General features: G+C 41.8%; 1 protein-coding gene across 1 annotated transcript; it reads left to right on the top strand.

Annotated features, from left to right (window-relative positions):
* Positions 1-393: 393 nt before the first annotated feature.
* On the top strand, positions 394-13309 carry LOC103655493 (sugar transport protein MST1). The gene is made up of 2 exons (XM_020552599.2): positions 394-872; positions 11653-13309. Exons 1-2 carry the CDS (start codon positions 488-490, stop codon positions 13074-13076), a joined length of 1809 nt encoding a protein of 602 aa, XP_020408188.1. The 5' UTR covers positions 394-487; the 3' UTR covers positions 13077-13309.
* Positions 13310-17660: the final 4351 nt, after the last annotated feature.

Below are 17660 nucleotides of genomic sequence, written 5' to 3' on the forward strand. Positions count from 1 at the left end.
TTATGTTGTTACTCTTCATGTTCGTATGCAGTCGTAAACACTGAACAAACTTGTAAAGTCGTCCCACGTGATTTGCGCGTCAGCAGATTCTTTTTGCATTGTTTATGCACATTATTCAATCTGTTTATCTCGGTATAAATGATGACGCAGACATAGGTGAACTGTTTTTCCAAATTCGTTGCATGGTACATACAACTTTTATAATTAAATTTTACAGTCATAAATGCAGACGCAATCACACGGGACGTAGCCTATTCACGTCCTGGCGCATATATATATATATATATATATATATATATATATATATATATATATATATAATATATATATATATATATATATATATATATATATATATATATATATATATAGAGAGAGAGAGAGAGAGAGAGAGAGACACCAATCTTGTTTGCAGGACTCGGTACCCGACCGTGGGCGGCGAGCGCAGTCAGCTGCTAGCTGCAGCACCAATCAACTGGAACAGAAAATGGCGAAAAAGGGGATACGTGGATGGGTCCCGGTTGGCCGTTGTATCCAGCAATGTGTTCTTGACTCGATCAGTTCCACTATAACTAACGTCAGTGTTCACCATCATCGGACATCCACTGCGATCAGCTACACATATATCTGTGCTATGCGCGCTCCGGGAGGAGCGCAGCAGCCAGGCTTTTGCGATCAAGGCTGGTCGACGTGGTTAAGTTGTTGCGATAGCTCGGACGGCAAAGAGACGATGCACGGCGGTGGAGTGGTCACGCTGAGCAGCGCCGGCGCCGGCGATGGCTACAGCAGCGAGATCACCTTCACGGTGGTGATGAGCTGCCTCATGGCGGCTTCCGGCGGGCTCATCTTCGGCTACGACATCAGCATCACAGGTCTGTGCTAGCTGCTGCCGCTTGGTCTGATCCGTCTCTTTCCTCTCGTTCTTTCACGGGTTGCCTCTCGCATGCATCTCCTGTTTGCGGTTGCGAAACACAATTCTCACACCGTCGTCGTCCACGTTCTCAGTGTATTTGTACAGACCGGGACGGTGAAAATCGATTTCCACTATCGATTGGACTAAAATAAAACCACCACTAAAAATCTTTTCTACAAAACATAAAATAAGGTTTTAAAAATAACAAAAAATATTTTAATTTGTTATCACTCCACCTATTACTTCATATCTATATTGCAGTTTTGTTGGCCACATATTAAAACGATTCGAATATAAATTGATTATTTGAGACTTTAAACGAATCCAAAGGAAAAATTATCAACTACAAAGTTTCATAACACTTTTGAAGTTCTACAACCCTTATTCTAGTACTTTTCCATCCGAGATCGTTTGCAAATTTGCATTTTAAATTTAACTGATTTAGATGTAATTTTTGAGAGCCCAAATGATTTCAAATAAAAAAAAATTATTAGTTACAAAGTTTCATAACTTTTAGAGATCTACAACTTTTATATATGTGTTTTTCATACGAGATCCTTTGAAAAACTCGAAAAAAAATAAAAATAGAATAAAAATGATTTTTATTGTTGGCCTCTTAAGGAATCACCTGTATAAATATGATTTCGAAATCGTCACTAGAAGTATAACTGGAGTTTAATAGACGAAACTATCTGTACTTAGAGACGGTTTCGGCTATGAAACACCAAGGGAACGTACGGGCCGCCTGGGAGCTGAGGTTCTCTTCCAGTGGAGGACATGCTTGTTGTGCTCAAGGCATATCACGATGAACGGTACGGCCTGGCTACTGAGGCACTCCTGTCTCTTGCCTTGGCATTGGGAGAGGCAACCCAAGGCCCCTGTCATTGTCGTTTGATTCAACTATAGATCGATCACGTTATTTATTGGCATATCTCCATCGATCTGCTAGCAGCTAGCTTACTAGCTAGGCCTTAATTAGGCCTATGTCTTTTGACTTTGTTATTTTGCCACCAAGTCAGAGGGTGTGAACCAATACTCTCCAAGGAGACTCGCATCACACACCACATGTGGTTGGGCCCCAAGACGCTGTAGCGGAGAGGCGGCTGCTTCCCTAGCCTTGCCCATGTGAGGACGATGACTCCAAAGTTCACATCGATCCAGCCCGGAGGCGTCAGCTCTTGTTCGCTATCTCCAACAAATTTGATCTTATTATATCTTCTATCTTATCACTTATTTCAAATTTTATCTTATAGACAGTATCATCTTCGCGTCTCCTATCTTACACACACTCTACTGAGTGTTACCAAGTTTACGCCGGTTGCAATAGGTTTTTGAGTGGCACTGGCACCGCACCTCCAAAGCACAGATCATGCAGCATGGGTGCTGTGTGCCTTTGCTAAAATAACGCACAAACGCACCAAGACATGGACAAGGGGGCCACCAGAGATATTATATACTATATCCATCTAGAAATCATCTTGTTTTTCCGAGGAGTCAAAAACTTTTTAAAGTCTGATTAATATATATATATATATATATAATAGTATCAGAATTTGGATTTTTATATTAGTTTGTTATAATAATATACTCTATCTATACTTAATCTAATGATGCTTTATAATCACAAATGTTAGTGTATTTAATATATTTGATCATTTTTTAAAAAATGACTCTTTAAAGAGCGTGATATATATTTATCTTAGGAACCGAAGAAGTACGCTAGTGTCACGATCTCCAGCCTAAGCAACGGTGTTATTCTTTAACGAGTCACTGTCTCGCACTCCGGTTATCGTCTCAAGTTGCTGGCAAAAAAAAAAAAAAAAAAAAATCCCAGCGACCGCAGCACGCGCGCATATGCATGCTCCAAAGCTCATTCTTCAGTCGTCGTTTGCCCATTATTTTGTGTTCTTATAATAGGACGCACTATATGATAGTATCAACATAATATGCAAGCTCCGATACTTTGCCGTGAGTGCACGTAATGATGGCTATACCGCTATGGCGTCTGGGATGCACTAAACTCATTGGATTATTATAATGCATATCAAGGCACTAAATATTAACAACAACAAGGTGGGCGGCTGGTTCGGTGATGGCCTGGACGAAACATGGGGTTGTTTGATACCGCCGATTATCTCTGCACAGAAAAGAAATTGAATGTATGAGACCAGATAAATATATATCATGTAGGATTAAAATTTTGATACTCATATAAGTATGGAACTGAATAGAGTCGGCTGGAGGGAGCAACGGAGGTGGTGGAGAAAAACCTTGTGCGGCGTAAGGCTGTGCATGTACTAGAACATCTCTGTCATCCTCTGCTGATCCGCCAAGCGAGCCGCCTGCTCTGCCTCTCGCTCTACCCTCATCCTCACCTCCATCTCCATCTGTTCACTCCTCTTTTTTTCTAGCTGGGCCTGTAATATTTTACCCGAATGTTATAATAATGCAATGAGAAGGTATATAATTCAATGAATGACGAGGCACAGAAGCACTAACCTGGAGTCCCTGGATACGATGTCGCCAGCTGTCCTGTCGAGGTCATATGGCTGGTCTCGTGCTCGTGCTTCGTACTCGCACTTGAGACAGAGTAGGAGTGGAGGACGAGTTGATTGCCCCGTCGGCAATCCAATACCACCCACACCTCTTGCCTCCTCCGACCGTCATGGGGACACCTCTGTCGATGTCCTCGGTCCTCGGATCGTAATCTGGCCCATGAACCTGTTGTGCCATGGCAGTATACTCACTGAGGTGGCTATAGACGGCAGGGTTTCTATACGCCTCGGGCCCGTCCTCCGGATTGTAGGTGACGTCGGACGTCGCCTTACCCTTGTGGGCCATAGCATACATCGAGAATATGGAGCAAGGCTGGCCACCATGTGACGCGCGACTGCGATAAAACCAATGAGATGGTTAGAAATCATGCCTAATCGAAAGTTAGACTAAAATAAAGAGAGTGTCTACCCATGCTTTTGCATATTTGCCGAGGTTGCAGCTGCCTTGGTGGTAGCAGGGATCTTGCATCATCAAATATCGTTCCCGGCTAGCGTTGTGAGTCTCGTCCCACTCGGTCGAGCACCACCTTTGCATCATCTGCTTCCAGCACTTAGGATGCGCGACGCACCAATAAGGAATTATCTACCAAAAAAGTACACAACAAATCAGAAGATAAAATTAATCATATTTAATATCAATATTAATATTTTGTATTTACCTACAAGTATTGGTCTGAAGTCAACGACATGGTCTGGGCGTCCTTCTTGTTCACCTTCTCCCCAATGATAGAGTCATAATAAGTGACGATGGCCTGATGTGCGCGTTATAGTGCATGTTTACAACGAGCTTCTTACAGCTCGTGGTAGCCACCACATCCGCCCTGCCCTCGTATCCAGCCTCGCATCTGAAGAAATCCTACATACAAAGGCAATGTATCCAAACATTATTTGAAGAATGTGCAACGAATGCGATGTATTAAACAATATAGTGCGAGGAAGACTTACCTACAACTTGTTGAGCCTGTCGTCTCGATCCACTACATCGGGGGCGACGGTGTAGTGGTCGAAGAAATAGGTCGGACCCATCACTCCAACGTATTCAACAAGTCTAGAGAAGTGTTCCTTGCACAGAAGGTCGAGGATGTCATTGGGCTTACGGCCGTGACCCCCTGCATTCTCCAAAACTTTCCAAGACATGTCCAAGTGATTAAAAAAGTATTAGTTTCTATTTTAAATTTGAACATATAATATGAATAAGCAGCGACAACATCTAAAGTTACATACATTTCCCCATCGGAACGAATAAGCGAGCGCCTGTCACGAAGTATCGACCACTGAAGGAGACTCGTGGGACCTCGAAAGTAGACGTGCGTCGATCCTAAGGCACCAGACCCAGAGGCATCCTACTGAGCATCGTTGTCGTCATGGTCGTCGTCCTCCTGCGCGGCATAGATAACAGTCTGTTGCTCCATCTGTGTTGTACGGTGTCGTCCTGCTGCGCCTCCTCCTCTCTACTACAGGTGATCCTCCTCCCCCTCCCCCTCTCCCTCCTCGTCCTCGTCCCACCGCCCACCATCTTTGTCGAACTACATAGAATTAAGAGTAAGCAAATAAGCACAAATAAAAAATGTATTTAGAAACAGATGCAAAATAAATAAAAAATAGCATTACATCGACTAAAATAATCTTCATATGTGTCCAGATTAGCCAGATCATAAGTCTCAACATCACTATCAACCATTTCATAGTTAACACCATATGAAGGCGCAAGTTCGTCATTGTCATTGCCTTCAAGCATTTCTAAGTCATTCTCATTTTGCACCTCATCATCCTCCTCATCAACAACCATTTCAGTATCTATTTCTATTTCGATCGCTTCGGTTAAGTCTATCTCAAATTGCCCTTCTAGCCCATCTTTTTGAAAGAACTCTCCATCATATGTGTCTGGATCTAAGTTATAATCTTCATGGTTTGGAACAGGTATTTATCGTGCGGTGATACCTTATACACAATATCCCAACCCTTAAGATGTTCTTTCATTTGGCATGCATATGGGAGATAATACACTTGTGTGGTCTGTTGGGCCACGATATAGACATTGTCTCCTGTAAGGTGGAATATTATTGAATTTTGACTAGTCCAAGATTAGAATGTGCCCGTCTCGTCACTTCACGGTGAAACCAATGACTTTTAAATATCATTGGAGTAAGAGGTTTGAAACCATGAAAATTGAGTTCATATATTTCTTCAATTCTTCCATAATACTTGACCTCGTCAAGCCCAGGCATAAAGACTCCAGAACACGTGGTTTTTCGATTGGGCCGACTTTGGTCGTAGCTTGTCGTGCGAAAACAATATCTATTGATGTCATACCTAGAAAATTTCCTGACCCTATAGGCAAAGACAGTTGGTACTTGTCTCAACTCGGCACTCATAGACGGGTCTCTTTGGCCCTGCAAGTTCAAACATGCTAGATTGTTATATTATTCGCACGTAAGAGAACCTTCAAATGAAAAACTAAGCACGGCCTTCTGTTTGAACCAGGAAATGAAATCGGGCAATCCATTTCCTGCACCTAGGGCAGGCAATGGGCTCTAAATTTTACACTATAAAATGTAAGGATCGGATCCGGTTAGGATCTGGCTCTATTTCTATTCATTTTTAACTAAAAATAATTTAGGGACCTAGTAATTTGTGAAGAAACATTTGGATCGCAATCCATTACCACCCCTACCTGCACCCCTTCTAAGAAGGGTATCATATTTTTGTGGAGTTGGGTCCCTTGATCGACGCTATAATTCATGAAGAAATTGCACCATGTATGGCGTCACCTTTTCAAGGTTGGTCAATACATATAGCATGATATGGCACCACTCTTCATGTCTCAGGGTCTCAGTGGTTGAACCACTTGCGCTTCCGAGTTGCCCTCGAAAAATGTTGAGGTTTGATTCATTTTTGCCATCACTATAATGACGGAGTGGATTATACACGCATGTCACTTTGTCACCATAGTAAGTTGTTGTGAATTTTGACACCTTCTCCAGTATGTATGCCTCTGCAATGGAAGCCTCGATTTTGCATTTATTTTTACATTTCTTTCAGTCTTTAGACATCTCTCGATTGGATAGCACCAACGTCCCTGAATGGGCCCCCATTCGTGCCTCATACAGGAGATGAAGAATCAAATGTTGTATCGGATTAAAGAAACCATGTGGAAAGGTCTTCTTCAAACTACATAGTAACATGGGTGCCATTCTTTCCAAGTCTGTAATCACGGTCCGAGATAACTCTCTTGCACAAAGTTAGTGGAAGAAATAGCTCAACTCTGCAAGCGCTAGTTAGACATGCTCAGGGACATAGCCTCAAACCATCGCCGAAAGAATTCGTTCAATTCATATGTGGAAGTCATGACTCTTCATCCCTAAGACTCGCAGAGTAGATAAGTTTACCCCCTACTCAGGTTAGCTACATACCTATCTGGGAACATTAACATCTTGATCCATTGTAGTACTTCCTTCCTCTGGGCCCTGCTCGGGACAAAATTAGCATGTCATTTAAAAGTCACTAAATTCAACAAACACACATAGTACGATATGAATCACTAAACACACATAATGAACTCACTAAACTCACAAATTCACTAAACACACATAATATAATATGAAACTGACTAAATTCACTACATTCACTGAACACACATAGTATAATATTAAAGTCACTAAACACACATACTAAATTCACTAAATTTTAGTACAATATGAAACTCACTAAACATGGATTGGGACAGGAACGACGTCGACGAGGATCATCGGGGCGAGGCCAGGGTCGAAGACGGGGAGGGGTCGGGCCAGCGATGGCACGAACGAGGCCGAGGCACTATGGCATGGGGGCGCAGTAGTGCGAGTGAGTGTGTGTGAGAGAGAGAAAATGGCCGCTGGCTAGGGGTTATGTAAAACTAGTTTGTCGAGTGTCCGTGGTTTGGCACTCGATAAAGAGTTTTTTATTTTTTAAAAATAAGCTTCACTGAGTGCCCTAGATCCGACACTCAGCAAATTTTTTTTAAAATAAAAAATTTATTGCCGAGTGTCCCCGTAAGACACTCGACAAAGTACATTTTCATTTTTTCCACCAAACATTTGCTACTGTGTTCCTACACTATATGTACCTACATGTTCCATTTTGGCACAATTTTCAAAGTGTTTGCTATAACTATTAGATTAGTTTGTTTAATTGAATTTCTTCGGATAATTTAGATTGAACTGTAAGTCATTTGAAAAATGAAAAATAGCGAATGTAAAAATAATATTCATGTTATTTAGCACAAGCTACGACCTATTTTAGGAACAAACCGGAATTTCGAGTACCATGCTCATGAAACATGACTGTGAACTTGCGATCCATTTGTTTTAAAAATGTATAAAACACAAACAAAGTCAGAAAATCATGAAACTTGTCGACATGTCATGATATCATATGTAGAGATTATGATAAAATTTTCACACTATTTCATGAAAGTTATCATGCACTATGTGTAGAAACCTAGAAGTTTTATGATTCCTGTTAAGAACACCTAGGTTTCTACACATAGTGCGTGATAACTTTCACGAAACACTATTACATTTTATCCCAACCTCTACATATGATATTATGACATGTCGATAAGTTTTATGATTTCTGACTTTGTTAGTGTTTTATACAATTTTAAAACAACTAGATTGCAAGTTCATGTTTCGTGAGCATAGTGCTCGAAAATTTTGGTCTACTCCTAAAATAGACCATAACTTGTTCTAAATAACATGAATATCATTTTTGCATTCACTATTTTCCATTTCTCGAGTGACTTGCAGTTCAAATTTGAATTATCCGAAGAAATTAAATTAAAGAAACTAAATCTAATAGTTATAGCAAAGACTTTGATAATTGTTCCCAAATTGAATACGTAGGTCTATATACTGCAGGAAAACACCACAAAAAGTTTGGTGGAAAAAAAAGAAAAAACAAATATTTTTTGTCGAGTGTCAAGGCAAGACAATCAACAAATTATACTTTTGCCGAGGGTTTTCTAGGTGACACTCGGCGAAGAAGATATTTTGCTGAGTGTCAACGGCTGACACTCGGCAAAGTTAACGGTCATCAACAATAGACGGTTCCTAATGACCCTTTACCGAGCGTCGCATTTCGTCGAGAGCTTGGCGCACGACAAAGGCTCCTTTACCGAGGGTTTTTCTATGTCGAGTGTTCTGCCCTCGGCAAACGACGTTTGTGTCGAGAGCTTTAGTTCGCCAAGAGTGGCACTCGGTAAAGAATGCTTTATCGAGTGCTCGATAAATTGCACTCAGCAAAACGCTAAGCACTCGACAAAGAGCCGGATTCCGGTAGTGTCCACAAGATCCCATTTAGTTTCTTTTTTTCATAATAAAATATGGTATAGAAGAATATAAGAAAACTAAATTGCAAAGCAAGGGGAGATGAGCACCAGCATATTGGATAAACCATGTCACCTTAATTATATATATAAGACCCATACGTCGGTGGGAAAAAAATCTTTCTTCCTCCTCTTTCTCTTCTCCGTTTGTTATTATTGTCTTCAGTATCTCTCCTATGACATCTCCTGTCTCACCTCCTATTTTAAATTCCATTCTACAAACAGTGTTATCTACGATACAAAACAGTGTTTTACACAACTATATGCATGATTTGCTGGACACAACCTTATGTCGAAGGCCCATGGTTACGTTTCACGAGCTCACCTGTGCGGCCTGCACAAGGTGCTTCTAGCGCTCACTGATTTGGTCTTATCGACTGTTATATTAGGGTCTGTTTGAATCTATGGTGCTTAAGTTTAGCATTACACTTTTAGCTAAACTTTAGTACTTGGAGATCCAAATAGAAGTGCTAAAAGATGCTAAAAGTGAAGTAGTAAACTTTAGCACCCAATAACAATTTAGCTTTTCAAGGTGTGCTAGCGCATGGGATTCAAACATGCCTTTGGTTGTGGATTGTACTACTGGCTAGACTATCGTTATCTTTTCTTTTAGAGAATTTTAATTAATATAAAACATAACATTTTATAGGAATAAAAATCCATCTGAGTATATAATTAAGTAAATAAAAAACATAATTCATTAAAAAGAAAATACAATGTAAAAACTTTTTAAAAATTATATAATTCATAAAAATAACTGACACGCTACTCCTTTTTACCATATTTCTTTTCTATCTCTTTCGTCTCTTTTTTCCTAATCTAATTTCAGTTGCTTTGTCAACTTTTAAGGTCATCTTATGGATCTTTATAGTGTCTTCATCCATGTTGATGGTGAAGCAATCCAACAAGTCGTTGAATTCCTCAAACAATTTAAATTGAGTCATCCTCTAGCTAGCCATCTATAGCTTGTTCAACATCCTTTTCCTCAAAACCAAGGACTCGCTACCTTTTGTCGTTGCCCCTTACTCTTCTAGTGATCGCTTGCACTATTGCGTCCAATAGATCATGGTGTGTCCACACTTTCTAGTGATGCAGAGATATAATCGTTGTCCAAATTTAAACGAGGTCTTTTGCTCCCATCACTGCAGTGATCGTCACCGTGCCTTGAGCACCGCTTGGGTTGATCGCAAAGAGTGCACCACATGTACTCCGGTTTGAAGTCGATTTTATTGGACTTGTTATGGAAGTCTCCTTAGTCGCTTCAAGTAGCATAGCATCGTCAGTTCCACTCATTTAGGTCGCGTATAAGCGGTTATAGATGCCATTGAAGAGGGTGGTCTTATGGTTGCTTGTCGACCACTGATCCTTCATTTTCTTAGTGTGTCGTGGTGAGCATCTTCCATGATGGAGTTGTTGGTGCTGACTATTTGGCCCTAGAAGATCGATCCCTTCTTGAGGTTACCATCAATTGGGTCCATGGAGTATAATAGCCAAGCGTGAACCTATAAATTTATGAACTCAAAAAAGTTTTATCGACCCAAAAACCATGTGGAATTCATAAAAGAATATGTGTGCTTACTACCCTTTTATCCTTCATTTTCGTCCAATCCTTTCGTTATTGGAATTAAGGAGCACCAAAGTACCGGAATGGTTTGAAGCGGCATCACTATCGCTGGTCAAGGGCACTATCGCACATGTAGGTGGACAAAATGAAGGACGAACATCATATGAGGGAGGAGCATCAATGGGGGAGCGAGCGAATGAACACCATATAAGGAGGAGCACCACATGATCCATATAGAGGAGGGTATGGATAAGTGAAAGGTTGGAGTAGAAGGAGCATTTATCGTAAGAGCTTTAGTGGAAGGAGGATGAGCATTGGTGGTAGGATTTTCACTGGTAGGTGTAGCATCCACATATGGTCAGTAGGGATACAAAGGAGGAGGATATGTGTATGAAAATAGAGGTTACGGATTTAGGAAACTAGGATGAGCATAGACATCTTACTGACAATGGTATACGAAAGAAAAGCTGTTGAAGAAGTCATCTCCCTCACCGATAGGGTAGACATTGTGGAGATCGCTCGTTGAGCAAGTCGGCAAAGGTTTCAAACTTCATACTCCACCTAAAATCTATATTAGAATAAAGAGTGGAATACTATAATATAAAGGAATAGAAACCAAGTAGAGAGCGAGGGGTCTATTTATATGACGCATTTGAGATTTTCTTTTATTTTTTTAGATTTTTCTGTACTTCAAACGGGCAAAAGAACGGTTGGTCGGTACCGACTGATAGTTTAGCTCTAGCATGGTCGGTAACGACCGGGCCGGTCAGTCAACAAACCCACCGACGATCGTCGATCCGATTGTTGTTAGACTCGTGCCGATCGAAACCGTCATTGGCTTGACGACATCACCTATCGGCTTGGACAAGTGTTGGACCGAACGTAAGAGATCATACTTAGGAATATAAATGGTATGGATATTATCCGCCTGTATTCAAGTTCGACCATCTAATCTGTATCTGAGTCCGGGTACTCAGTATTCAATCTATATCCGATCTTTATTCGTATTCGCATTCTTAAAATTGGATATTTAAGATGTCGATATTCATTCAAATTTTACCCTAATTAAACTTGATAATATTTGTATCCAATCCGAATTTGAAGAGAAAATATGAAAATAAATATGAAATGAGTAATATCTGTCCATATCCTATCCGATTACACCTCTAATCACAGAGTGTTATGAACTGTTTTGCATGGCATCTTATGATCAAGTGACATTCAGCGTGCTTTAATTTTGATGGTGAATTTTCAGGTGGCTTGACGCAGATGCAGTCGTTCCTGAAGGCCTTCTTCCCCGACATCTTGGAGAAGATGAACGCCGCGACGCAGGACGAGTACTGCATCTTCGACAGCCAGCTGCTCACCACGTTTGTGTCGTCGCTGTACCTCGCCGGCATGTTCGCGTGCCTAGTGGCCGGCCACATCACGAAGAAGATCGGGCGGCGGAACTCGATGCTGATCGGGGCGTCGCTCTTCTTCGTGGGCTCCGTCCTCAACTGCACCGCCGTGAACGTGGCCATGCTCGTCATCGGCCGCGTTTTCCTGGGCTTCGCCGTGGGGTTCACGAACCAGTCCGCGCCGGTGTACCTGGCGGAGATCGCGCCGGCGCGGTGGCGCGGGGCCTTCACCAGCATCTTCCACTTCTTCCTGAACGTGGGCATGTTCGTGGCGGACCTGGTGAACTACCGCGCCAACACCATCGCCGTGTGGGGCTGGCGCCTGTCCCTGGGCGTGGGCATCGTCCCGGCCACCGTCATCCTGGTGGGCGCGGCGTTCATCCCGGACTCGCCCAACAGCCTGGTGCTGCGGGGGAAGACGGACGCCGCGCGCGCGTCGCTGCAGCGCATCCGCGGGCGGTCCGCTGACGTGGGCGTGGAGCTCAGGGACATCGTGCAGGCCGCGGAGGAGGACCGGCGGCACGAGTCCGGCGCGTTCCGGCGCATCGTGCGCCGCGAGTACCGGCCGCACCTGGTGATGGCCGTCGCCATCCCGCTCTTCTTCGAGCTGACGGGCATGATCGTGGTGACGCTGTTCACGCCGCTGCTGTTCTACACCATCGGGTTCACGAGCCAGAAGGCGATCCTGGGGTCCATCATCACCGACGTGGTGAGCCTGGTGTCCATCGCCGTCGCCGCGGTGGCCGTGGACCGGGTCGGGCGGCGGTCGCTGTTCATGGTGGGCGGGGGCATCCTGCTGGCGTGCCTGGTGGCCATGGCGTGGATCTTCGGCGCTGAACTGGGCACCAACGGCGAGAAGGCGATGTCGCGGCCGTACGCCGTGGCGGTGGTGGCGGTGGTGTGCCTGTTCACGGCCGGCTTCGGCGTCTCGTGGGGCCCGCTCAAGTGGATCATCCCCAGCGAGATCTACCCGCTGGAGGTGAGGTCAGCGGGGCAGGCGATGAGCGAGGCCATCTCGCTGGCGCTCACCTTCGCGCAGACGCAGTCCTTCCTCAACATGCTCTGCAGCTTCAAGTACGGCAGCTTTGCGTACAACGCGGGCTGGGTGGTGGTCATGACCGTGTTCATCTTCTTCTTCCTGCCGGAGACCAAGGGCGTGCCCATCGAGTCACTCCGCGAGGTGTGGGCGCGCCACTGGTACTGGAAGCGCTTCGTCAAGCCGCTGCCGACGCCGCCGCCGCCGTCGTCAGCGTCCAAAGTGGTGGATGGGCCGGTTTGAATTTGAGAATAGAGCGTTAAAGTTGTTGGTCGTATACTGGACTTGGTGGCTAGCGGTCTGTACGTGTGCTCTAGTGTCGAGTTTGAAACGGTAGATGTCTGATTTTGGTCATCAAATTCTCCCAAAGGAAAATGTACCCACTCTCTGTAGCCTGTAGGTAGTGGTCTAGTGAATACGGTGATGTACTCAAGCCGTGTTTATGCAATACTATCTTGGTTCCTTTTTATTTGTCATGTTTTAGTTCAAAAAATATAGTAACAAACAACAAATATTTAAGAACGAATAAATATTAAGAACGAAGGTAACTATAAATTACCCTTTTAGATGTAAAAAATCCTAAACTTGGATAATATACAACACCCGGAAGCTATGAGCTCGTTGCCACAGTTCCTGTTCACTGTAGAATCAACTTTATCCAGCCATAAACTTCTTTGGCCCGATAGTGGAACAACTACTGCATTATATTTTTCTTAACGATACGGACAGAGCTGTCTTATACTCTCTCTCTTAAAATAAAATTAGTTTTAGACTAAAAATACATTTATTTAATAAACTATTAATATAGTTTATATGTATATCTAATTTAATTATGAATGTGGTCAGAAAAAAGATGGCTAGAAATAACTACTCCCTCCGGTGTCATATTATTTGTTGTTTACGTCTCCGCAGTAGTTCTTGGTACTCTAGAAAATCTACAACGACAAATGACATCCCGTCCCGTCCATGCCGGTATATTGAGGATTGCTATAAGATCCTTTATCTGATTCTCTAGCCACTATATGCATTAAAAACAATAAATTAACGATGTATTTGGTTGAGGAGTGGAGGGAAATGGAGTGGCTCCATTCTTATTTTTTGGATGTTTGGTTTTCAACGGAGGAGACCGGAACAGCTCGTGGAGTCTATATATGACAAATATTTAGGATGCTCTTGCTCTATCAAAACGACCAGCTGCGAGCGCTCTCCTCCCCTCCACACTTATATGGCTCTCCAACCAAACAATGAAAGGAGCGGCTCCGTTCTATTCTACTCTTCAACCAAACAAAAAATGGAGTGGTTTCGTTCTGCTTGCCAAACACAGAATGAAATGACTCAATTCTCAGAAACTGGAATGGAGTCCCTCCATTCCAGTTGTCTCCCCAACCAAACACATCATAAGTCTTCAAGATCAAAAGACGATGCTATTAGGATGACAAACTTTAAATCAAACAGTGAGGTGTTGGTGATGACCTTCCTTTTACTAGCCGCGTTCTAGATTAGATTGGATCTCATGGGTATGTGGGGAACCGGAGGTAAAGTCGAATGTTGGCCACATTCTTGATGTCATATTTGTACTAACTTGCTTGTACTTAGAACTTATTTTACCACTTCTTTAGTTTTTTAACTTACAATTCCCACTCCTCATCTTTCTATGTCAACTAGAGAAATTGAACATGAGAGAGAGAGAGTTATATTTTATGACCCCTTAATTCAGAATCATAGACGCTCCATAAAATCCATGACGGCTATGCATGTTTTCTAAACTCATTGGGTGAAAACACTTAAGTGAGCGGATCTGTAAGCATTTGCTTTGCATATATATGCTCAAGATCAATTGTTTGATCCTAGAAACTCCTTTACAATATAATATTTAATGTCATTGCGTTTGATAACAACACTTTGACTATTATAGGAGTAAAATGTTGTCGACTCATTGTCATAGTATAGTTTCAATGGTTTTGATATGTTGTCGACCAATTTTAAATTTGGTATAAATTTCTTAAGCCGCGTAGTCAGTCGTCCGTGAGGCTGCTGTCGGATCCTGGCCACAGCGGAGAGCGGAGAGCGGACAGCGTTACCGGTCACCGGTGACCCAACGTAGCTCTTTCGACTCGTCATTCTCTATGTCTCGGCATCTCGGCCATCTTAATGCAGCGACTCGTCATTCTCTGTGACTTGCCAACTCAACGCATCAATATAGCACATCATCGCCCTCCCTCTCAATCAATAGCAAGGTATATGGACTTATGGAGCTTACACCCGCAGTTAGCACATGCACTTAGCAGCTTCAACTTTATATCTTTATTCCCTGGCTCACTGCATTGTGTATCCTTAGAAACAATGAGTACAAAAATAATGTGTGCTACATGCAGTTAGCACTTAGCAGCTTCAACTTTATGTCTAAATCATTATAATGTGTCCATGTATTGCGAATGTACTGCTTAATTTTTGTACCCATTTGTGTACTACTTTTTTTGGTAGTGCTATGGATGTGGATGATATAGTTGATATTGAATATGTGTCCAATGAGAATGAAGTGCAAGCCTCAATTGTGGAGGGTGGCAATACTGGTAGCGATGACCAAGTTGTTGGTGAACCTTCCAGCAGTGCTAATGCTGTTGCTACCCCTCTTCTTGGAAAAGAGAAGATATTTATCGGTGTAGAGCATCGTGTAGTGAAACAGTGAACCACTACTCCTACAAGCATGCTCAAGGCATCCAAGGCAACAACATCAAGCAAGGATAGAGATATTGTTTTAGTGCCATCACATGCAAAAGGTATGCATTTTTTCAACTTGTATAGATTAGTTTCACAGGATATATGCAAGTAGTAATTGTATGTTAACCTTTGTTTTTTGTTACAGTTGTGCGATGCGCAAGTGGAAGTCAAAGCGCAAATGTAATTGCTGGTGCAAGCGCTCCAAGGGGAAGTGGCGCAAGTAAAAGCACTCCAAGTGCTCAAGGAAGTATTGGAGATAACAAAGAAGAAGAAAATGATGTGAAGGCTAGAAAAAGCTCATTTCATGGGTTTGGGAGCACTTCACAAGGTATGAGTTAGAGGTTCAACAATCTGATGGTTCTATTGTTAAGCAACCATGGGCTAAATGCAACATTATGTACATATAAAGCTAGGACAGAAAGTGCTAATGGAATAAAGGCTTTTAGTAACCATTTAAGGTTGAAGCATCAAATCTTGAAAGGTCAGCAAATCCTTAGTCAAAGTGGAAATGCCATAGGAACATATAAATATGATGAGAATGCTAGTGTGAGACTTCTATATTATGTCATCATCATGCATGAGTATCCCTTTAGTATTGCTCAACACAGGTACTTTGTGAAATCCATCGAATCATTAAGACCATTATTTCCTATGAAGTCTCGTGTTACTGTACATAATGATATCATGGATCTTTATAAGGAGGAAAAGAATCTTCTGTTTGCACAATTCAGTAAACTTTCATGTCGTGTTAGTTTTATTATGTATACATGGACATCTATTCAGAACAAGTCATACTTGTGTGTTACTGCACATTGGATTGATGATAATTGGAATATGCAAAAAAGGATTATCAACTTTATGCTTGTAGAAGGTATCCATGGAGGAATAAAATTGAGTGATACCTTTTATACAAATGTGCTGAATTGGAACCTTGATAAGAAAATGTTTGCTCTTTCTTTCGATGCAAACAAGGTAGCGGTTGAGACAGTGACTCAAAATGACAAAGACTTGCTTGTATGTGATGGAAAATTCTTTCATGTTATATGTGCAAATCATATATTGAACCTAGTTGCTAGGGATGGGTTATCATGCATTGAAAGTGTCATTAGAAACATTAGGCAGTTTGTAACAATTATCAAAAGAACACCTTTGCAGTTGGAGCATTTAAAAAGTGTGCTAACGAATGTGATCTAGACCCTAAAAAGGCTCTTTCCTTAGATGTTGTCACTAGATGGAACTCTATATATATCATGATTAGAGATGCCATTTATTATAAGAACGCTTTTGATCGTCTTGCTAAAAATTATAAGGACAAATATGGTCATATCAATCCTTCAAGCACTGAGTGGTTGAATGCTGCAAATATCAGCAAGTGTTTGAAAAAATTCTATGATGTCATATCGCTTTTTTCTAGCAATTCATTTCCTACTGCAAATCATTTCTTTCGCAAGTCTAAGATTAAGATGGATATTGCAATATGGCGTGATAGTAGTGATATGATAATTTGCACAATGACATTTTCTATGAGAGAAAAGTTTGAAAAATATTGGGAAATGAACAATGTAGCTTTTGCATTGGGAGCATTTCTTGATCCTAGATACAAACATAGGATAGTTGAGCTATATATGTCTAAGATGTATGACAGTGACAAAGCTGAGTTAGAAAAGTTGGTATTCATGAATGTTATCAATGAATTATTTACATATTATTCATTAGGCATCACTGCAAAATCAACCACGAAAGGTCCTAGTTCAAAAGAGAGCGAGTTTGTTCCACATAAAAACACTTGTTTGGTGGATGAAGATGATGATGAGGTTCATTTTGATGAGTTTTATGCTACAATGTAGGAAACAATGATGCCTAAGAAGGGGAGTGAATTAGGACTTTTAAGAACTATTCTCTAAAATAGGCCACAATTAAATTCCTAGAAGAAAACCTATGCAAATAAACAATCTAGAATGTGCAAACTAGGTTTTATGTAAGTGTTGCTATCTCTACCGCAAAGCCTAAGTTTCAATCCTAAATAATCTAACAAGAAAGGCGAGATTGAAACTTAAATACTTAATATAAATGCGGAAGGTAAAGGATAAGGTAGAGATGCAAACT

Source organism: Zea mays, chromosome 4, assembly GCF_902167145.1.
Source record: "Zea mays cultivar B73 chromosome 4, Zm-B73-REFERENCE-NAM-5.0, whole genome shotgun sequence".
Lineage (NCBI taxonomy): Eukaryota > Viridiplantae > Streptophyta > Magnoliopsida > Poales > Poaceae > Zea > Zea mays.